This window comes from Ambystoma mexicanum, chromosome 11 (assembly GCF_040938575.1).
Source record: "Ambystoma mexicanum isolate Mex_15411 chromosome 11, UKY_AmexF1_1, whole genome shotgun sequence".
Lineage (NCBI taxonomy): Eukaryota > Metazoa > Chordata > Amphibia > Caudata > Ambystomatidae > Ambystoma > Ambystoma mexicanum.
Genome location: NC_090934.1, coordinates 805965480 through 805989617, shown reverse-complemented (window position 1 = coordinate 805989617; position 24138 = coordinate 805965480). Strand labels below are relative to the sequence as shown.

General features: G+C 45.5%; 1 protein-coding gene across 2 annotated transcripts in view; it reads right to left on the bottom strand.

Moving 5' to 3' along the window:
- The window catches only part of INSC (INSC spindle orientation adaptor protein), a 1941980-nt gene that overhangs the window by 130833 nt on the left and 1787009 nt on the right, over nt 1–24138 (bottom strand). For both annotated transcript variants that reach the window (XM_069623742.1, XM_069623743.1), the window contains exon 9: nt 19772–19950. In XM_069623742.1, coding sequence (XP_069479843.1) covers nt 19772–19950 — 179 coding nt within the window. The remainder of the gene's footprint in view (nt 1–19771; nt 19951–24138) is intronic.

Genomic DNA, 24138 nt, shown 5'->3' with positions numbered 1-24138 from the left:
TGGTGGCCCTTGCGTCGAAGGCTTTGTCCTCGGCGGAACAGAACTACTCTACCATAGAAAAGGAAATGTTGGCGTGCGCATGGGCGGTAGAACATTTTAGAACATATGTGTGGGGCACGAAATTCAAGTTGGTGACGGACCACAAACCCCTCATCCACATGCTCAGCCCAGGAGGTACCAAAGTGTCCACACCCAGATTGGCACGCATTGCAGCAAAACTGCAGGAGTACACGTTTGAAGTGCAGCACATATCAGGGTGGAAGAATTCGCAGGCTGACTGCATGTCTAGATTGCCAGAAGGTAAAGACAAGGCCACCACGTTTCTGCGAGGAGAATGCATAGTAGCATCGATCACTGACATAAAAGCACCTGATTATATGGAGCTCAGCGAGAAACATTGGCTGGAAGAGGACAGAAAAGACCCGGCTATGGCGAAAATCCGTCAGTGGATCAAGGAAGGGTGGCCAGGTGAAAAAATGGTGCCAGAAGGTATGAGACCCTATTGGAAGGTGGCCGAAGAGATATCGGAAACGAACGGAATAATAATGAAGACGGACCAGATAATCCCACCTATAGGCATGAGGAGCACCATCCTATGCAGAGCCCACGCTGGTCACCTGGGAAACACGATGACCCGGCGCAGAGTCCGGGAGGCCTACTGGTGGCCGTCCATGGATCAAGAGATTCGCACCATGATAGAGCGTTGTCATGAGTGCCTCAATAGTGACAAAAGACTGAAACTCAGACAGGCACCCCTAATTCCCACAGAAATACCAGAAGCGGTGTGGTCAAAAGTGGGCATAGACTTTATAGGACCTCTGGAAGCGATGGCACCAGAACATCGGTACGGCATAGTGCTAGTTGATTACCTATCCAAGTGGGTCGAGGCAGAGTTCGTCCCAAACATTACCACAGCGACGGTAATTGAAGTCCTCACTGAAATTTTTCAAAGAGAAGGCCTCCCCAAGGAAGTGGTAACAGACAATGGGGTACAACTGATCTCGCGGGACATGGAACAATTCCTAAGAAAGCACAATATAGGCCAAAGGAAGGCGGCCTTGTACCATCCCCAAGCCAATGGGCTTGTTGAAAGGGCCAACAGGTTCATTAAGGGAGCAATACAACTAGCCACGGCTTCAGGGATGGACCCCCTAAAAACTACCAAGGAGGCCATAGCGGCCCACAGACTCACTCCTAACGGAATAACGCAAATATCTCTGTTTCGGATGTTGAGAGGGAGGAGGGCAGCCTCCACGCTCATACCACCGTGGTTATCCAAAGTGAGAGAAGATGAAGCAGTGGACATGTCAGAAGTGGTGTGGAGAATTGAAAACAGCAAGGCACGCATGAAAACATGGAGTGACCAAAGAAGAAGAACCAAGCAAGCGTCAGACATTGGAGGGGGAGATTGGGTTAAAATAAGACTACCAAAAAAGGACCAAATCACGGGCTCTCGGTTCAGCAGACCCACCAAAGTGGTCCACAGGGGAACTAATCATGTCCGCACAGAGGACGGGCGCACATGGAATCTGGAAAGAGTAGCCCTATACCAGAAGAGACAAGAAGGAGCAAGAACCCCGGAGAGACCACCTGCCGAAGAAGGAATAGACAACGAGCGAAGGGAACCACGGGAGCCCGAGAGAAACGACGAAGAAAGGGAAGAAACAGAGATGGAACCGGGATCGCCCATGCCAGAATCCGAACAGGAGCAACAGGAAGATCGCACTGGAAAGGGTGACCGGCCGAGAAGAGAGCACAGAAGACCGGTGAGATACACTGACTATGTTATGCAATGAACCTCCTCTTTCTTTATCAAAGGGAGGTGTGTAGAGATATCGCGAGAGTCTCCTACTCTCGCGAGATCTCGCGTTGGGGGCTAGGACCGCCCCCGCGCACTTCGCGCGCATTACGGGAGCACCAGAGGACGCGGCAAGACGCGTCCTGCCGGCTCCTCCGATAGTTGGGCCCGGGGGCTATTATTATCATTGGACATTTCTGCCTCCCAGCCCAGAAACAGTTATTAGGCAAGCTTGCCTAGCCTTCAGACTTGGCTGTACTTACATGTTGATGGCAGATTGTTATCTGTGAAATAAAAGCCATCCAGCCTGTCATCACGTCTCCTGTCATCTGTGTAATAATATACAACACCTCCCAACTCAAATATTTTCCCACACGAGCGAGAATATGCACCCAGCCCGGAAGTGTGTCGTGGTCTGGAGACTGGAGTCAAAAAGGTCAAACAGAAACCAAGCAGCAGGGACAGCACATTCAGCAGGGTGTTGTGGCTTTCTTACTGTTCCCCAAGCCATCAAATGACAGCCAATCAGCCGAGTCCAGCGCCCTAAGGTAGACTTTTCTGGAGAATCCAGCAAATGTTGACACCATTTTCGATAGGTCTCTGATGACAAGCACCTAGTCTTGCTGGCCAACAACGGATGTTACTGATATCACAACTCATTGGTGCTCATTGTATCAATCCCTTACTGCTGAAAGACTGACATCCTACTTCTAAAGCTCCCAGCCCTGAAAATCTCTTACTTGCAAACTGAATAACAATATTTCAGCAGCAGGAACTTAACCTGCTTGGTTACCCTTCCGATTAACCGTGAAACGTCCACTTAAATCTCCTCCACTAACAACAACTCTCGGAAACAGACAAAATATTCCTTAAAACTATCCTCCCAATACCACTTTATATTCCAGTTCCCCCTGGTGCGGGCAGAAGGGCACCCAAAAGATCTCTCACACATAATAATCATAAAATGTCCTTTCATGTGTGTGCTGTGACGTGCATGCCCAAATGCGCACAGACCACAATCACCTCCTGGCTACTCCAGTCTTGTTGTCCCAAGCAGCATGGGTACATTCCTTTCTGTCCACTGAGTCCAACCTGCCACTGTAGCTGTCAGTGATCCAGCTCATATACCACAATGGCCCTCTGCTAGCTGCTGTCGGTCCTGCCCGCGCAAGTGACGGCTGTGCCAGTAGGCTGAGGCTGTGAGCTGCAGGAGCTCTTCTGGGGGTGAGTGATGGGAGAAGATGCCCCGAATGCAGCATGGTGCTGTGCTCCGGTCATCCTGCTTCCAGTCCCAAGCCGTAGAATGAGTCAGGCAGGCTGGGTGAAAGCACAGACTTGTGTTTTTAAGAGTGTGAGTCTCATGTGTAGGTGGGGGACTGCAGTGTACTGAACTTTATTTGCGCGCAATGCGCATGCAGCCTTTCCGGGTCCATGACCCTTACTTTCCATTGGGCCATCCGGATGATGGCAGCATCTCGTGATGCTACATCTTCCCCCAAAATAATTTCAGTCATATCCCATTTCTTCGATCTAGTGTGGAGGCTTTTGTATGACGCGACAGGGTCTTCCTTGTTGAGGAGACGCAATTGTCCCATCCACATAATCTTCCATGTGGTTGTGCTCATCTCTGTCTGGCTCATCTTCATCCGCTGAGTACCCTGACTCTCTTTATTGGACTTTTTCCTCTTCATTTTCTTGCTCGTGTCTATATGTATGAGGGGTGTCATCTCCTATTTTTCTGAAGAAAGAACTGTTTCTCGTTACCATCCATCTCCTTCCGCCGTCACCATTGCTCCCATGATGTGAAATATTGTCATGGGTCTGGGTTTGAACTGTGGTATCTCGAGTGTACCCAAGTTTGTTTTATAAGTACTTGTTCTCCTGTTAGTATGTCTGCTGCTCTTTTCCTTCTCCTCCAGTCTGCATAGTCCTTCATTCTTTCTTTGTCTCGGGTGTCACTTTCCTTCGCCCTTGTCCTTTCTTTGTCCACTTCTGCTTCCTGATATTCCTGCGGTACTCTTAACCCGATTGGGTGCCTGAACATGATCTCTGCTGGACATTTTACAGTGGAGTCATGCAGCGTGTTCCGGTAGTCTCTTAGTAGTTGGTAGAGTGCCTACTCGGTGGGCATGTGTGTGATGGTGGCGATGCTGCTTGCCCTTTTAATGTTAGCCATAAAACGCTCCACCACCCCATTTGCTGGAGCCACAGGGGCGTGATTTTTTTTGTGTCTAAATCCCAGATAGTTTGCAAAACTATGGAAGTTTTGGCTGGTGAATGGCGGCCCATTGTCCGATTTTACTACCTTTGGTACTCCAAATGCTGAGACTACGCGATATAATTGCGGTATCAGTGCAGTGGCTGCTGTGGATGCTATAATTTTAGTCTCAGGGTAACGGGAATGCTCATCTAGCACCACCAGCAAATGTTCCCCTGAGCTTAAGCGTCCAAAGAAGTCTATCCCCACTCCTTCCCATAATCCCTCGGGGAGCTCCGACATGCGTAGTGGCTCCGCGAATGCTGTGGTTTGCAAACTGAGGCCGATATGGCAGGATTTTAGTGTTTTTTCTATGAGTCAGTCCATTCCTGGGAGTCATACCTTGCTACACAACATGCATTTGGTGGAGACGATGTCCGATGACCCTCATGTGCTATTGCTATCACCTTCTGATGGAGAGTTCCCGGTATCACTATTCTGTCACCTCTTAGTAATAAAGATGATGGCTATATGGACAGCTCATATTTCGATTTTGTCAATGTTTTGAACAACCACTCATCCAGCGCTGGACTTGCCTGAAGTGCCTCCTCTCCTGACTTCCATGTTCCATTTCCAATGCATGCATTCACTAGCATTAACGTGGCATCTTCAGCCATGTGTTTTGCAAGTTCCGTCACTGTTATAGCGGGTAGAATGGCGTGGTGTATAATGTAGTTGATATAACCATCTGCCCTATCACGTGAGGCTGTACCTCCACTGAGCGGATGTCGAGAGAAGCAGTACGCTGGATTTTCTTCTTTGCCGTGTTTGTGTATTATGGAGTACTTGTATTCCTGGAGACAGAGTCCCCATATTGCGATCCTTGGAGGCATTTGGCTATTGGTTGGCCATATATCTTGATAAGAGCCTGGTGGTCCGCGATTATCAGCAATGGATTTCCATACACAAATAAGTGGAAATGTTCGCAGGCCCACACCACTGCTGGGGCCTCCCTTTCAGCTTGTGAATACCTCTGCTCTGTTTCCATTAGGCTCCTGCTGGTGTAGGACACCATCTTTCTTTTGGCATGCTCACGTCCAGTGCTGGGCTAGTATTGCTCCCAGCCCCACAGGACTTTCTTCGACGGTGAGCTATGTCTGTAGGTTTGGGTCAAAATACGACATACAGACGGCCGTAGCCATGTCCGTCCGTATGTTGTCAAAACCTTCGTGCTGGGCTGGTCCCGATTCAGATTGTGCATCTTGTTTTGTGAGCGCTCTCACGGATGCGCTGGTGGAGGTGAAATCTGGGAGATATCTGGTGCAATCTGGTGCAGTAACTGGCTCGACGCAGGAAGGATTGCACTTGTGCTATGTTTCCACGTCTTGGAGCTTCCGTCAGTGCTTTAGTTTTATCTGGGTCAAAGTGCTTTAGTTTTATCTGGGTGAATTTGTATTACATTTTGCGACAAAATGTGTCCAAAAACTGTTAGTGTGCTTTTATTGAAAACACACTTGTCTCTATTTAGCATGAGATTGGTGTCACTCAGGGCTGTGCATGCCTTTTCGAGGGTGGCATTGTGTGTTTCTTGTGACTGTCCAAACACCAGGTTGTCATTGCTGTAGTTGATGCAATGCGGTATGTGTCTGATGAGTCTGCGTATTTGTTCTTGAAATATCTCAGCCGCTGATGAGATTCTGAAACTCAGGCATTTATATCTAAAGAGTCCCAGGTGCGTCGTGAATGTTGTAATGTAACAAGACTCCTCACTGAGCTCTATCTGGTGATAGCCCTTGTTCAAGTTGAGGTGGAAGAGTACGGTGGCACAGTTGAGAAGATGCATTGTGTCAGTGATTGCAGGGTCCCTGGTGGTGTTGTGTTTCTTTGGCACCGGGATGACTGGCGAGACCCAGGGTGTGGGTCCACTCGCAGGCTCTATGATGTCCCCCTCTAGGAGCAACAGAAGTTCCTTCTCAGCATGGTGATCAATGTTGAAAAGAATCCCCTTAAAAAAGGTTGTGCGACGGGTTTTCACCATGGGGCCGATGTGTAGATATCTTTCTTCCTTTTAGCTTTCCAATGCCCTTGAACAGACTGGGGAAGTTAGCTGCCACTTATGTCACATGAGACATGTACTTCTCTGCCCAGAGTCAATAGAGAATATGTATCAGACCCATTTGAACTGTGGATTTGAAACTTATTTGCTGCCGCTTGCAATCTCTGTGGTCAGGACATGAATCTGGAAATTTCTTTCTTTTCTTTGTGGTGGCACAATGTTCTGAACACACCCAGAAAGGACAGTGGTTCCTTGGTTCCATATGCATAAATGTCTACTTGAGCCTGGCGTAGCCTTGGTTTGCTCTTCAGTTTCAGGAACTCTAAGTCTGGCATGGCATCAATGGTTGACCCTGAGTCCACTAAGAATTCAAACTCCTGGTTTTGTATTGTCTATGTCAGGTTGGCACTATGTTCTGACGTGCTGGGATTCCCTAAAGCATATTGATATCCCTTTTTGCGTTGGTCCATGCAGGATTGTGACTCCGATTCACTGGTGGAGGGGGTGGACATGTACAAACTGTGTAATCTTCGTCTCCCTTTTCATAGACCCTCCTGTGATTTTGAGTTCTTTCCTCTTGTGTGTCATCTCTATTTGTGGTATTTCCTTTCAGGGTCTCTTGTTCTATCTTCCGTATTGCATCTAGGTGGGGACCTCTGTCTTTGCATTCCCTGATCTGTGGAAGAAGTCCTCATTGCTGTCAGATTTCAGCACATTGCACAATAGAGGTGTTCTCCTCTGCAGACACCACACATCTGGCCGATGGTGGGGCACGATCCGTCATGAGGAAGGTTGTATCCACATCGAAAACACTGCCTTTTTCCTGCCTGAAATCATGAGGCGCTGTACCTTGTGATGTTATTGTATTGATTCCCTCTTCTTCTTTAATGATGGGTGCTGTGATATGTGTCTTGCTTAATGTGGAGATTTGTAGGTCTAGGGCTGATGAGGTTCTCACCAACACAAGTATTTCCACCAAGGGATGCAGTGTTTGCAGCAGTTTTTTTTTTTATATCAGCGATTCACAGCCTGCGATCACTTGGGATTTTAAAGCCTTGCCATTATTGTATAAATGGAATTCGGAGTGTCTTATTCTGGCTCCTAACCGGGTGGCAAACTGCTCTCCACTTTTAGTTGTGTAGTAGTATGAAAGCTGGGCCTTTCATAGTCCACATTGCGGTGCGTGGCAAAATGTTCTTTTAGTATCTTTTTAAGGTAGTCATACATGTACTCCACATCTTCCGGCAATTCAAAAATGATGTCACGCGCCTCCGGTCCTGCCATCACGGTGAGTAGGCAAATAATCTCTTTGTCCTCATACAGGCCTACTGCATCCAGGTAGGCGTCAAACTCCTTCATCCAGCTAGTCCATCGTGGACCCAGGCTGGTGGTTTCTACAGTCTCGAAAGGCAGAATTGATGGGACAGGGAATGCATCCCTCCCTTTTTGTTCCTGTGCATGGGCAGGCGCACCTGCATTCTGGTCCTGGTCTGACATTGCGCCTTTTTGGCCTGTGTCACTAAGTTAGTGGGCCTATGTGGCAATGGCCCTTCTCTGGTGCTAACATCTGATTAACCTTCTTATGGAAGTTGTGCCTGTCATGCACTGGTGCTCCCTTGCGTTGATGCCCCTCCCAGCCACTCTGGGGCAGTTGTGGGAGATTCAGGCCTTGTGGGATGCTCCTGTGGGCTTCATGCACACATGCATGGGCCCTGTAGCCTTGCCGGTCCCTTCCTTCACTTTCCTGCATTATTCAACATCATCGGAACATTGGAGATGTCGCGTGTGGACCGCTCCACATACACGGTCTGGAATAATTTACTCGTCACCAGTGTGAGGTCTCATGTGTAGGTGGGGGTGCCCAGGGCCTAGCCCGACAGCAGGGCAACAATAATCACACAGACACCAGACTGGTCTGCAGTGTACTGAACTTTATTCACGTGCCATACACGTGCACCGTTCCAGGATCCATGACCCTTAGTTTCCATTGGGCTATCCGGATGATGGCAGCATCTCGCGATGCTACAAAGAGTTCGGTAACTTTCTGTGGTTGCTAAGCAACCCACTGAAATGTTACAGAACTCAAGCACATGCCCCAGTGGCGGTCCCTGCTGTAATGGATCTAGACAGGAGACATAAAGGAGAGCAGAGAGGGGGCTGAGGAGACACCAATGATAGGATTTGCACAGTTCGGGTGATGTACCTCAGCCACAGCTTGCAGTGCCCCCCAGCCCAGCCAGTGTTTAGCTACAATTCCGACGGTGTAGCAGCCCATCCTAAGCCAGGACTCTCTCTGACAATGTACCTCATTCCAACCAGCACAACTCTCTGCCATTTCAATATTGTGAGACCTGGTCTTGAACAATTCCAACAGTGGCTCAATCAGTTGCAATCTGTCCGCCCCCCCTCACGATCGTGCTGAGACTCACACACAGCTCTGCCAATGCACTTTTAGTTTGACATGTGCCACTTCCCTAGGTTCCTGTTATTGTACACACAGAGCTCTACCAAAGCACCTCAATCAAATACTGCAGCTCACCTTGGCATTTCAGTAATGAGTTATATAGCTATTCCAGGCAATAACCACCTCACCTTCATGTAATAATCTCTTCTTTCCAGGACTGACACCTACACACAACAGTCAAATCTCCTCCACCTTCACATAGGTCATTAAACCTCTACCATTTCGGTAGTGGCATCTACATATAGTTCTGCAGACTCCAATAACTCTTCATTTTAATTAGCAGCACCCCCTTCTAATCCTTCAATGAGACCCACACTAACAACCCATTGTCAGCATGTGTCGAAATCAACAATAGTTTTGCCAAGAAATTTCAAAACGACACTGAAGTACCCACTCCCATGCCAGTATTTGAGCAAAGTTTTTTTTTTAACTTGTGTGGTTGTTTTCAATAGGGGTTGCAAAGGAGACAGCTGGGGTCGACCCCTAGCAACCTCCAAATGACATCACGGTCCTGGAAGAGGGTTCAATTTGTGTGCATATAACTCCTCGTTTTTTCTCTAAACTCTACCAGGACCACAGCTCTGACAACCAATTCCATGAGATACTTGTTTACAGTATTAAGGGCTAGATGCACAAGAACTGATGGAGTCTAAACAGCAGAGGTGTATACAGAATGGTGCTTGAGTGGGCAAGGCGCACCCAAAATCTGTAAATGCCCACTCAGAGCACAGTGCTGTGTGAGCATTTACAGATTTCACCCTGCAGATTGAGCAGCAAGGGTCACCCTGTGGCTCCCGCACTCCACATATCTCTGGAATGAGGAGGCTGTCCCTGCTTTCTGCTTCCTGTCTCCGTGGAGCTCGTTAGCCGAAGGCCTATGGAGCAATTGAGGACGTGGCAATGAGTCTGGAGAGAAACAGCAGATAAGGAAAGAACACATGTTTGTCTGTGTATGTGTATACATGTGTGGTGTGTTCAAGGATTGCATGTGTGTAAGTGTCTTTATGTATCTATGCAACAGCGTGTCTAAGTACATGCATATGAATGAATGCATGTGAATGGTGTACATGGGTGCGTGTGTGGGAATGCAGTGTGAATGTTCTGGGTGCTCATGTGAATGACAGAGAAGCTATAGGGTGTGTGACTGGTGGGTGAATCTGTATTAATGTGTGCATGTGTGTGTGTGCGTGTGCGTGTGCGTGTGCGTGCGTATCTCTGTTTGTATATCTCTGTGCGCATTTATATACTGTGGATATCTGTGTGTCTGTGCGCGTGTGTGTGTGCTTATCTATGTTATGTTATATGGCATTTGTGTAGCACCTAGTGCTATACTAGCGCTGTGGGTGAATGCCATTGGAGGACTGACGTCCGAGGTATGAGAATTTATAAGAGGTTTTTACAATGTGTGTGTGCATTTTAGCCAGTACCAGGTAGTTAGAGGCTGCTAGTGACCCATGGAGCTCTGGCTAGTGGATGGATGCCAAGATGGTCTGTCTGGAGAGTATGCAAGTCAAGGAGACTGACTATGTGCCCAACTACACCACATATTTTTGTGGCACTTAGCTGCATTCTAGTAGCAGAGGTGATGTGCAATGTGAGTATGATTAGTGGATTATTGCAGATGTATGTGTGTGGGTAGCCTGTCCCAAGAGGGTCATGGCTATCAACCATTGAGATTGAGTGCAATATATACCCAAGAGTCATGGCTGGTGTATAGTTGTGACTAGTGAATACAGATCATATCATGCATATTCGCTGGAATTATTTCTGTGTGTGCTCAGTATTCGGTACTGTATCCTCACGTAATTCATTGAAGCCCTTACCTGCCTGTCTGGGGTTGATATTTCTCCCACAAAGTGGACTAGAAATAGAAGGGAAGAGCCAGGTATTGAACGTGGTCCACAGAGGTGATGTGGTCCACAATGCAGCAGATAGTAAAAGGGATAGAGTTCCATTTGGTGGGTGCTTGGATGGAGGAGGAGGATCCCCCTATTCTGGCCAAAGGGATGGCAAGGAGGTGAGCTGTGCTTGATCCCATATTTCTGTTGGGACTGTAGGGGGTGAGCTTGTGTTGTAGATATTCTGGGCCAGTGTTGTGCAGAGCACAGTGGGTGATGCACATATCTTTGAACGTGGACCGACATTGATCAATAGCCAGTGAAGGACATGGAGGGCAGGTGTGATGTGTTTTCGGGGGCCTAGGGCAAGAAGGAGACTTGCAGCAGTATTTTGGAGCTGTTGGAGTTTAGTAATTTGAGATGCAGTGAGGCCTAGGTATAGGGATTTAGCAAAGTCTAGACGGGAGGGGACGTTGACCGTGATTGTAGCGACTTTGTGTGGGAGGGTCAGATGAGGGAAGATGCATCAGAGGATGCATAGGTGTGGATAGCAGGATTTTGACACTGAGTTAATGTGATGTGATAGTATCAGATCTGTGTCCATTGTGCATCAAAGGTTCTTTACTGTATTGGAGGTAGAGGGGGAGGGCCTAGAGGGTGCATCCAAGGGGTGGGTTGGGGAAAGATGGCCATCTTCCCACATATCATGATTCCAGATTTTCTGAGGTTGAGAAGCAGCAGGTTAGCAGTCATCCAGTGGTGGATTTCTGTGAAGCAAGAAGCGAGTTCATGGGAGGAATTGGAGGGGTTGTTTGGGAGCCTGAAGATGATCTGGGTGGCATCTGCATGGTTGTAGCAAGACAGGCCGTGTGAGTGGATGGCTGTGGCCAGGGGGCTCAGGTAGAGGTTAAAGAGAAGGGGGAGAGAGAGAGTCGCCCTTTGGTACTCTGTTGGCGACAGGGCACGGAGTTGAGGATAATGCAGGCATTTCTATTATTTGGGATCTAGGAAGAGAAAGGAGGAGATCCACGTCTATGCTTCATCTGTGATGTCGAGGGAGTGGAGTCTGTCCATGAGGGTGCAGTAGTCAATGGTGTCGAAGGCTGTCGAGAGGTCGAGAAGGATTAGTGCAGCACAACCTTCCGAGTCTGAGGTTCTTTTGCGATCATCCCATATGTAGACTAGACATGATCCAGTTCCTCGTAGGTGTCTAAAGCCGGATTGGGCAGGGTCGAGGAGGTGGTTAGTTTTGGTGAAAAGGCACAGCTTGGTGTAGGCTGTTTGGCCAATTAGTTTGGCTATGGAATGATAGTTTGAGACAGGTCTGTAGGTCTCAGGTAGAAGGGGGTCAAGAGTGCTTTTTTAGCAGCTGTTTGATGTGGGATGTCTAAAAATATGCTGGGAAGGTGCTTTAGGTGAGGGATGTGTGCGTTTGTTCCTGTGTGTGTGTGTGTGTTCCTTTGTGTGTGTGGATGTGTGTGTGTATACGTGTGTGTGTGTATATGTATATGTGTGTGTGTATCTTTGTGTGTCTCTGCATGTGTGTGTGTGTATATGTGCGTGTGTATGTGTGTGTGGGTGTGTGTGAGAGAGAGGGAGAGAGTGGCTGTGTGCATGCAAGGATGGGACGCAGGGATGGGTGTTGGCGTAATTTTTTAAAATGGGGATTGCATGTTTTACTGGTGTTTTTGAGCAAAGCAAAGCCAACTTAAGTGTTGCTATGTAATGGAGGGTTTGGGCTACTGGTAGGGTATTCAAATGTGACAGGCTGAGTACTACTGTGGCATTGAATTGAGTATTTAGTAAGGGTGTACCACTGGGGTATGTCCTCACTTCCCAGGACTCAGGACCACCTTCTGAGTTCTCCCGTCAGCTGCCTTCTCTCTTTCTGGCTTCCGACCACCTCTGGACTTCTAGGTTCTTCACTCAGCATCCCTCTCTCCCTCCTGCTTGCTGACAGCACAGCAACAGCTTGGCAGGTTCCTATGAGGACTTCTTCTCTCTGCTTCTTGCTCCTTCAGGAGCTGCTTCTCTAATGAGGCAGCCATGTTGCTGCTTTTATACTTGACTTCCTGGCTGTGAATCTGCAGAGGACTAGAATTCCCAGTAGAGTTAGAAGGAGCATTCACTGAGTATATGTCCTTCCTCATTGTCTCAGTACATTTAGGTCCACTCTGCCAAGACTACTCTTGTTGGTTCTCTAGGGTGCTCTTGAGAACTCAGTACTTCTTCGTCTCAGTAGCATTGATATTACTCTGTACTGGGTTAGTATTATTCTTCTTCGTCCCAGTTTTGTCAGAGGTCTCCCATGGGTTGTTTCCATTCTTCCTTGTCTCCGTATTGGTCATAGAAGTGCAAGAGTCAACTTTAGATAGATACACGGTTCAGAATCCTCTCTATCCCTATGCTAAAAAGAGTTTCCCTACCTAGGAAACTAAAACTAAATATCAGTCGGTGTCTCATCATCAAACATAGGAACTGTCCTTCTGTTCAAAACATAATACTATGACCCTCACACTAAAATACTAAAAATGAACACTAAAAGTGCAAGGAATTGTAACTCGCTTATTTTTGGCAAAAAGGTGTTTCAATAGTTAGGTAGTTAGGCAAATAGACAAATCTAACAAAGATAACTTTTTCCAAGGAGAAGTCCTTGGATACAGAGTGATTTCCTTTCCCCTGGATTAATAAAGTATGATAGGAAAACGTGTCTCTTTAAACAATAGCCTTTTAAAGATGGCTACAAGTGTCTCTTTTAAATAACAATTCATTAAGAATGGTAAGGTTGTCCCTTCTAAAGAATAGATCCTTAAGGATAGCAAAAGTGTCTCTTTTAAATAATTATTCCACGAGGATAACAAAAGAAATGTCTCTTTCAAATAATAATTCCTTTAAGATGGCAAAAGTATCTCCCGTGTACTTCTTTACCATATTCTTTGTAAAACAAAAATATGTTTCTTCATACAACTTTGATTGATCTCCTGGTATACTCCCCTGCCAGGAATCTTTTCACTCTGGGTCATACAAATACCCTGGAATACTTTCCTGCCAGTTATCCTCCCTCTCAATGTTCACTGCCTGGTGTGTTCCTTTCACTATGCCCTCTTCTCAACTTCACTGTCCTTAAATTCAGCACAGTTGTACTACTTCACAGTGTTTCTGCTTCATTGGCTTGAGGAACTACTTATTCCAAGCTTCCCCACACTGACATCTCACGTATGGGGATTTGTTCAAGTCCTGCCTTTTTATATCTTCTTTACTATTTATTTGCTTAGGGTACTGCTTGTTCCAACGTTCCCCACCTTGACATTTCATATATGGGGAATTGTTTAAATTCTGTCTTTTCACTTTACTTGGTCGGTATTCCAAAAAATTGCTTAATTGCTCCCAGGCCTGCTGTACTCACTGGTGTAATTAAGTTCTCCCGGGCCTTGGCACGCCCTTTGTGTGAAGTTCCTGCATTGGGATATTCGCCCCTGAAAAGCAGGCCTCCTTTCCGCTTTTCGGGCAGCTCCACGCTCACCTGCCTGCACATCTTTCTCTTGGTGCCTGTAGCGTCCCCACCAGTCCCACACCACACCGGTATGTAATGCCACCGAGCGGCAGTATAGAGGTGCCTGCTTCCTCCAGCATGGTCCCTCTCCGCCCAGTGTCCCACTGCCACTCTGCCAATCTCGTCTTTACATCTGCTTCTTTCTTCCCTGGCTCTCTTTCTTGAAAAGCAGACACCATCTTTAAATGTCCTGCTCCTCAAAACAATGAGTCTGCATATGTGTGTTTCTCTTGATGCACATTAACTGCTTCTTCCTCTTCCTCGCCTCAGTACTTGAAGCTTTCTGGGAGTTGAAGTTAACATAATCTCTATAACTTGCAATGTGATATTGTTCAGGATTGTTATTTATAGAAACATAAAATACAGGAGATGGTAAAGGAGTGTTATGTGTATTTGAACTATGAATGATGTTTTTCCTAAAGTGATGTAAAAGAAGGGTTTTTGGGATTGCCAATTGAATGGACTTGTATAGAGACAACAAAGCTTCAGAAATTTAGGCATGATGAAGTCTTCTTCATTATGAAGTGAAGAATACTATATCTCCACTGATGGGGCACCGCCTTTCCCTGACAGTCATCTCCTTCCACATGATCCTCCCTCATAATACCACCACCAGGGCGAGGATCAGGTAACAACAGTCTTCCCCTGGCCACATGGGAGGAGATCTTTGTTGGGGAATTAGTTATGACTCCATAGGATGCATCACACGACATCCAGGGATTTGTCACAACTTGAAAAAAGGGCAAAGCCGGCATGATGAGTGTTCTTACATGGGGGAAGTGATGGCATGTTTCCTTACTGTTGCATGGCATTGTTTTACCCATGTTAAGGTCAAAAGCAACATGATAAGTGTTCTTAGGTGGGGGTAAGGGTGAGCATTTGGGCAGCCTGCAAGCCAATGTTTTCTTACTGTGGCATGAATGTTTCACTGTTGTTTGTGGCCAAATATAACATTATGAGTGTAGTTGGGGTTGTGTCACCAGCAGGGGCATATTTTTTTTTTGACATTACTGACATTAAGATAAAGCCAACAGGAGTATGTTCTTAGATGGGGATACTGGCGTTTACCTGTGCATCAGAATGGGATGGTATGAGCACAATCAGTATGACAATGGATTGTACACGTGTACTGGCATGTAGTGGGCAAAAGCATTATGAAATGCATTGGAAAATTCGCTTGTATATTGTTGGTGACTTGGCATCTAATGGGCTTTTTTCATGTGTTACCCTACCAAACAGATACTAAAATGTTTGGCTTTTTACCTAATTTATCACAGAAAGTGTACTGTAAAATATATAATTTTAACCCACTATGTAAAAATTAGTCTCTGGAGGAGAACTCACCCGAAACCCTCTTTTACTGGTTTGTGCTCTCTCGCTATGCTTGATCGCTTCTGCGCAATCGGCCGGGGGCCAAACAAGCCCCCTTCCCTCTGTGACCTCCCCTTTCAGTGGACCCTACTACTTTAGCTCCAGGCCCCATTTGCTACACAATGCTGGATACGCCTCTTCTAAACAGCTGAAAAACCGAGATGGTTCAGATTCATTGTAAAACAAGGAAGAACCAATCATGCTGTGCACTCCATTTGGACTTTTAACCCCCAGCTATTACCTACTGTCTCAAATGCCATGACTCTCAGGATTGTGGCCAACCATTTGCTTACAATGAGTCTCCATATGTATGTACTTAGTAGCTATAGCTTCTACATTAGGCTCTTTGGATAAATTAATCGATATGGGCTTCATTGTGAGTTGGGCGGTATTCCGGCAATAAATCTGCCGGAATATCACCCAACAAAATTATGGTTACTGCCACTTGGTCCGGTCGAATTACTGCCAGATTACAAGTGGTGGTGGCGGAGTTAATTCTCATTTTTATTGAGTCCCGTGGACTCCATGGGGCATTTTTGGTGGAATTACGACTGGCGGAATTATCACCATGGTGATTCTACTGATTTTGCCGATTTCCGTCAGAAAGTGGGAGGATTTGCTGCCACCATATGACTGGAGGTAAATCTACCACTACAGGGCCATACTCTTAGTATGGCGTTGCGGGAAAAGTGGCCGTAATTCCATAACCCATTATTTCCTGCACCACCATACTTGTAATAATCCCCTATTTCTTGGACAAACATCTAGCCAATATTGCTAGAGCAGTTGTGGGTGCCAACCTGGATTATGCAAATGTGACTTACATTGGCGCTCCTAATTTCCCAATGCATTTACTTCAGACAATACTAAATAGGGTTGCTAAAATAGTTATCAATGCTCTATGAAGAGCCCACCAAATGCTAATTCTTTAGTTTCCATTGGTTGCCGGTGAGGACAAAAATAACATTTGAGGGGCCTTGTTAAGTCTGCACAAGTTTACACAATATTACTTCTTGCACTTTCAAACAGACTTCACAACACTCCTAGATTATTGCACTCATCCTTAACATTGACCATCCCCCAGGCCCCCAGATTTAATTTGACATTTGCTGGTGGAAAAAGCTTCTCAGTTCATGGTGGAATTCTCTGCTAGAGTCTCTTAGAGCCACAACTAAGTTGCTGACTTTTAAAAAAACAATTTAAGACATTTTGTTTTAAAGTTTCTTCTATTAACGAGCCAAGCATATGTACTGCAATGACCAAACTCCCTTTAATAGGCGCTTTCGTGCATCATAGGTTTTAGGACTGTACAAGTAATCCATAACACAACATAACATAACATACCATAATGCTGGTGACATCTGATCAACCCTTTTCAGTTTCAGAAGTCTTTGAGCAGCCACATTTTGTAGGCTTTGAAATTGCTGTATTGCTTTTCTGGTTAGGGCTGCCAAAAGAGCATTAGAAACCCAGAAAACAGTATGCCAATGTTACTTGTCTGCTGAAGTTAAAGTCATGAAGAGATTACATCGTTTTTTTTTTTTTTTTATGATAATCAAACTTACTTGTAAAACACAGGAAATCTGTGTGTTCACAGATGCATCAGAATAATTTTCATGGCGAGGTCCTTGACCTTGGATTTCACTGTCAAGCAGTCACCCAAACGTTGTAGCCGAAAATGCGGACACCTTGTGTTCATTGATTTGAACATGACAAGAAATGTATTATTAATGGAGCACAGCTTTTAGGCTTTTTTACTCAGCAAATTTCCCATAGTTGCCAACATGACCCAATCCAATCTGTAGGTGCATATCCAGTCCCGTAATTTATTTGCATTCTGGGACTTGTAGTCTGAGATTTATAAGAGAAAAGTGGAACTACAAATCCCAGGATGCAAAGAAAAAACAGGACTGGATAAGTACCTGCAGATTGGAATGGGTCATGCTGGCAACTATGTCAGTTCCAGGGTTCCTGAGGCTTAGGTAACATACATCCACTGGGTATGGCCTCTGGACATGCTATGGGCCTTCTGAGCCTCTCAATGACCCACAGAGAACAGCCTCTTCTTATGTCCATTGAGCACTTCACCCAGGGAATGTCCGTTCTCAATTCCCTGAGCCCCTGTGCCCCATGTTACCCAGAGTGTGTCTACTGTGTATGGCTTGTAGCCTTGTCCAGTGACTTCTTTGCCAGAGCACAACCTCCGACCCTACTGCTGGCCAACCATAACCAGCTAGAGTAACCACAATTGGTAACATTTCACAAGACATATTCTTTGGCCATGACCTTTCCAAAGCACCCACAGTAGCCACTGCCTTGTTCCAAGCCCATCGCAACTGCCACTTGGCCCTAAACATGTCCTTTTGGTGGTTTGGCGCACTGTTCTCCCTAACAAGTGCATGTGTTTTCAATGTTCTTTCATTCCCCTCCACCAATAAAATCACATGTGCCTCTCAGTAGTTTCGGTGTTCCCCTCTGCCTACAATTCATATGTTTCTCTCAATGATTTTCTTTCTCCAACACATAAAACTCAAGCGTGTGCCTCTCAATTGTTTTGTTTTCTTCTCTGCCGAAAAATCACACCTTTCTGTGTGATTTTGTGTTCTCCTATAGTAAAAAATCCAATGTGTCTCCCTGCAGTTTTGTGTTGCCCTATGCCTAAAACCACATGGGTCTTTCAATGGTTTAGTGTTCTCCGTCTAAAAACCATGTGTACTTCACAGCGGGTGGTTGCTCTAGTTAAATCAAAATGCATGCGTTTCTCAAAGTGCTTTGAAATTCTTCTACACACAACAAACACGTGTACCTCGCTGTAGCAGTTTGCTGTTCTCCTCTGCTTACAAATTACATGTGTAACTGCTTGAATGTTCTCCAACACAATACAAGTGTGCCTCCCAATTGTTTGGTGTTCTCTTCTGCCTAAAAATCACATCTCTTGCTCTCTGATTTTTTGGTTTCTTCTACCTTAAAATTGTGTGTGGTTCTCGGTGGTTTGGTATTCATCTGTGCCTAAAGTCACATGGGTATTTGAATGGTGTGCTGTCCTACGCCAAAAATCACGAGTACCTCTCACTGGTTTGTTGTTCTTCTCCACCCAAAATGCATGTGTTTTTCTAAGGGGTTTAATGGTCCCCTTCACTTCAAAATCACAGATGCCTCAGTGGTGTAGTGTTTGTCATTGCCATAAAATCAAGTGACTTGTGGTTTGGTGTTCTGTTCCTAAAATGTGTGCCTCAGTTGTCTTCTCCTCTAACAATTATGAAATTATGCTTATGTCTAAATGTTTTGATATTCACTTCCACCCAAAAATCACAATTGCCTCACTGTGATTTGTTTTTCACTGCTACTCAATGGTTTGGTGTTTCACTCAACCTAAAATGTATGTCACTCACTGTGAATAGTTGTCCTCCTTCATCCAACAATCACATGGAATCTCAGCGAGCTGTTGTTCTCGAACACCAACCACGTATTCCACACTAATATCTACCTTATTTTTCCAACACTGCCCAGACTCTTATACCATATTAATTCAACACTAAAACAATATGTCAAATCCTAAACTACCTTTATGCTAAATAACCTTTCCTGATCAGCCTGAGCTCTAACCTACTACTCCTGCCTCTTCAAAAGCCATAGTAAGTGTGATCATAGGTTCGAATTGCCTTACTATATAAAGATGCAAGGTCCAACTAGGGCAAACCTCATTTACCGGACAAGCGGAAAAAAAACTTTGACTCAGTTGACATTGTTTAAACTCAAGACTCATGGTTTACCCAGAATGATGTGCCCTTGCATAAATGCACACCTGTGCATGTTTTAGGAACTAAGCACACAGTCAAACTTACCAGGTATGCTCAGAGAAAATGGACCTCATTACAAGTTTGGTGGTGTGGGAACATTTTGGTGGTGATTCTGTTACTAGATTGTAATAGAACTATCCCCGATGTTAACACATCGCAAACTAAACGTTGGACCTTGAAGTGGAAGATGTTCCTTCAGCATCATGCTGGGGGTAAATCTGCCACTTCAAGGTCAAATTATGGGAGAATTACCATGAAATATACCGAAATCATCAAGGAGTCCTGTTTACTGCAAAAATAGAGATGAACACCATCCTACTTCCACTTGTCACCCCGTGGTAAACCAACGGCATCAAGTGGCGGTAACACTAAACGAGTTTGGTGGAATTTACAGCAGAGTTACCACGAATTCCCACCAAACCAGTAATGAAGCCCATGTGCCTTGGGTGCAAAGATGATGCAAGACATTGCTATTCTGCTCCATCTGACATTGATGCACTGCGAGGTTGCACTCTGCACTTTTTAAAACTCCTAAATAACTAGAGTGCAACTTATTTTAGAGATGAAAAAAAGAAAGACACACATAATATGTTTGCACATGCGTGGCTAATTCTAATCTCTTATTGCTTTAATGAGTTTTCTTGTTTGCATTCCCTAGAACTATTGATCTAAACAGATATTAGGATTCTCTTACCTGGTCTCTTGAATATGGAGTGTCCACCCTTTGTTTGTCTGAACAAGCTGTTACGAGTGTTTTCATGGCATTTAGCTGAAGAAGCATCTCACAAGCCATTGTGTCAAAGAAGGTAATATTGGCAAGAGCAGCAGAAGCCAGTAAGCAAACTTCACCGCAAGAGGCCTCCTGAGTCAATTCTACGAAGAGAATATGTGATTAATTCTTCTTTTGCCGCATAAAGACTAAAACAATTCCAATCGAACATTGTGCATTAGTTGACGGCTAATTTAATGAATAATCACTGCATTCAATGATAACTCAATTCGTTCCTAACATGGCTCGCATTTTAGTAAAAGAGGTGCTGGGAGTCCGAATCTACAGTTGGAAGCAGAATTTGTGAATACGAACCATTTTCATTTCTTTTCAATTTCACTCCAAGATCAACACAGTTGCCCTGCCTAGTGTGTGATATGTAGAATTGTGCTACTATATCGTAACTCACTCTGATATAAGAGTACAAGTCTTAAAGTGCAACATTTTTCTCTTTTCTTTCATGGCTGTTGACTGGCAAAGCAGAGGATGCAACACATATTCTCCAACATGTAGGCAAACGATGGTGATAACCATTAGACACTTAGCTACTGAGGCATTTTCCACAAACAATAATAAAGAAACAAACATTTGACTTTGAAAGATATAATCAGCACGTGAAAGAAAAAACAAAAAGAAAAAAATGGATTCGGTACACTTTTGATGGAATTCACTCAAGACGACATCAACATAAATAAAAAACGAGTTCTATGATATGATATGAGTCATTTATAATGCGCCTGTACACAAATGTGTTTAAGTGCAACAAGACAAGGTAGGGTAGACAGAGGGAGGACAAAACAAACCATCTCTGTAGGCATGTGGCTTTCTTTCTTGATAAACGTGGTTTACTCTCCTGCCAAGTACTATCTTGACCCACAAGGTATGACTGCATCACATCCCCTTTGTTAGGCCCCAGACCCTGTATTCTCAGCTTTGTTGTGGGCGTGGCACCCAGACCCGCTTATGTTGTATAGCTTTCTTTTCTGAAAGAATTGGTTCACTCTCCTGCCAAGTGCTATCATGCAGCCCAAATTATGATCATGTTTCTTCCATTGGGTTAGAACCCTAGACCCTGTATTTCTGACGTTCCCTCCCCTTTTGGACTCTCCACCACCTTTTTGAGGCCCTAGTGCCCTCCCAGCAATGAGCATACCTTCTCAGTTGGTCCGCAATCCTACTGGGTTTTCCCTAGAGTCTTCTATCAGCTGTGGGGCTTTCCTGGTTCTCATGTTCTGCCTTCCCGCTGCTGCAACTCTGAGGCAGCAACCTTTTTGTGGGATGTGTGGCTTTCCATTTGTGCACCATCCGTTGGTAAATAGGTCTTGGTGGGGCTGTCAAGTGCTTCTCCCACTGTAGACTGGCCCCAGAGCTCCTTAATTCCTTTTCAGCATCCCAGTCTGCTTTCCTCGCCTCAGAGCTGTACTGGCTCTTGTGGCACCTCCAGTATGGATCAGATGAACATTGCAGTCCTTCTTCACTTTTTATGTATTTGCAATCTCCATATTAAATGCAATGCATATCTTTGTTCTGCGCTGTTCTGGTTATTCCTCTGCAGATCTTCTTTGTCCCAGCATTATCCTTATTACTCTCCACTGGGTTAGGTGGAATCCTCCTCACCTCAGTGTGTTTATTTTATGATATAATATGATATTTAATTTGTATCACGCTCATACACAAGTGTTTCAGAGTGCGACGAGGCAGGGAAGGGGAGCAAGGGAGAACAAAACAATTATCTTATTAGGCCCAGTGACATTGAGAAAGTGCAAGTGCAGGGGTGAGGGAAGGGGGAAGGTGCCGGGGGAAGGGGGTGAGGAAAGGGGGAAAGTGCCGGGGGGAAGGGAGAGGTGGAAAGTGCTGAGCAAAGGATAAAAAAACAATAACAGGTGGTAGTGCATCTAGCAAGTGGCAGTGCTAGGTTTAAGGCACAGATGGGGGGTTTCTGGTAAGTGCAGAAAAAGTGGGGCCTGTAGGATTATGAATACAGACCAAAGTGCAAGGGTTGCAGTAGGCAGTGTAGTGCATGGCAGGGTGGGCAAGTACCTGGGCCTGAAATCAGAGGGTAACCAGGTGCACGATGCCAAGCAGAACAGATAAGCTGGGGAGAGGAGGAGAGAAGGCAGAAGCAAAGAGGGAGGTCTTGAGGTGCTTCCAGAACCGGAGATGGTTCTCAAGTTTCAGACTGGCAGGGAGGCTGTTCCAGAGGCAGACCCCAGCCGAAGAAAGAAATCTACCCCAAGCTTGTTTCTTTGACAAACAACTGACCCTGAGGGAGTTGGAGGTGGAGAAGTGAAGAGTTCGAGAAGGAAGGTGTTTACGGAGGGAGAGTTGAAAGTATTTTGGACCCAGGCCAACAACGGCCATGTGGACAATGCAAAGGGTTGGCACCTGTTCTGAGTTTCGAGCGGACAAAGATTCTAGGGCTGGGCCAGCATTCAGAGATACTGGTTCTTCAACAACATCAACTGGAATTATAAGTCAGTCCAACTGCTCTGAATTAACCAAAAATTAAAATCTATTTTCACAAACAACTGAAACTGAAAATGCCATTGAGTTACCCGATTGTCTCGATAAGCCACCAGCCTTCTGTTAACTACTAACCTGCCTTTATACACTAGGGCCCGCCTAATAATTAGAATACTCAGTATATTTACAGTGAGTAAGAACAGGTCAGCCAAACTGTGTATTGTCATTTGGGTTTGTTAATAAAACAAGACCAGGGCAAAACAAATATGATAGAGGTTATCCTCAGCCAATTATTTGGCAAAGAAACCCTAGAGGTAGAATTTATAACAAATTTAGCAGTACGAAGGGTTACGGAAACAAGGCCACCATACAGTCACAATTTAAAGACGTTTGTGTAACACCAACCCAGTTAACTCGCTGAGCCATTAAAAAAGTATAACGATCAATATAATGCGGCTGGTGGTAGATGTATTCAGATTGCATAGATGTTTGTTGGAGGTTATTCGCATTGAGGTATTTCCCTCAGAAAGACAGGGCACTAATAATTCTAGTCGAACATGAACGTCTATCCCCACCCTATATTGTTCTATACTCAAATTCTCCTGTGTATTATTATCAATGGGTAAGGATTGTGAGCGGTGTAATATAGGGTTTGGGGTCACAATAGCAGTTGATAGTTCAACTGTCTTGTTCAACTCACGTGCACCTTCATTATCTGCTTCAGGATTATTATTCTGAACCGTCCCTCTTTTTCTTGGTGGTCCAGTGAGCCCGACCTAAGAATCCCTTTTGTGAAACACGCCTGCATATAACATACAGAAAGACTCCCATCCAAGTACTGATAAGCAATGTAAACCTCCCGTTGATGCTAATAAAAAAGACGAAATTCAAACAACCAGAATTACCACTTATCAAACTAAGCAAATCCATGACTAAGGTGGATAATGTCTTTGCCAAACCTATCACCCTCCTTGTGCCTTAGCCAGGAAATAACACCTTTGTCGCTAATGGAGTCACAGCATGAAGTGAAAGATCACTGCTCATCACATGCCATAACACAAGCTGTCTCCTTCAACCTTCCTGTTTGCCATTATTGATAACAATTCCTTATTTGTTTATTTTGCATTTATAAAGCACACAGCAGCCCTTGGGCATTGTGGCGCTGTTACTAAGGATTACTTAGTTACATAAGTACTTGCAAAAATGTACAAAACATACATGTTGCCTAACCCCATGTTGTCGGGCGGCATACTTGGTTACAAAAGAGCTTGCCGAAACATACAGGTTGCCTAACCCCATGTTGCAGGGCGACAGCAGCATACAAATGCAGAGTCTGTTAGGTGGCACAAACATGTTGCCCAACCCCATATTGTAGGGCGGAAGAAGCATACAAATGCAGAGTCAGTTAGGTGGCACAAACATGTTGCCTAACCCCATGTTGCAGGGCCGCAGCAGCATACAAATGCAGAGTTAGTTTTGGGGGGACGTGGCTTGGAGATTAGGGGAGGAGGAGGACAAACACAGGCGACCAAGGGAGCATTGGGGGGCACTCACAGCAACACAGGCGACCATGGGGGGGCACTCAGAGCAAAACAGGCCACCATGGGGAGAGGTGGGGGGCACTCACTGCAACAAAGGCAACCATGGGTGGGGTGGGGCACTCGCAGCAACACAGGTGACCATGGGGAGAGCGGGGGGCACTCGCAGCAACACAGGCAACCATGGGAGGCATGAGGGGCACTCGCAGCCACACATGCGACCATGTTGGGGGTGGGGGGCACTGGCAGCAACACAGGTGACCAAAGCATACCTGTAGTGGACAGATAGCT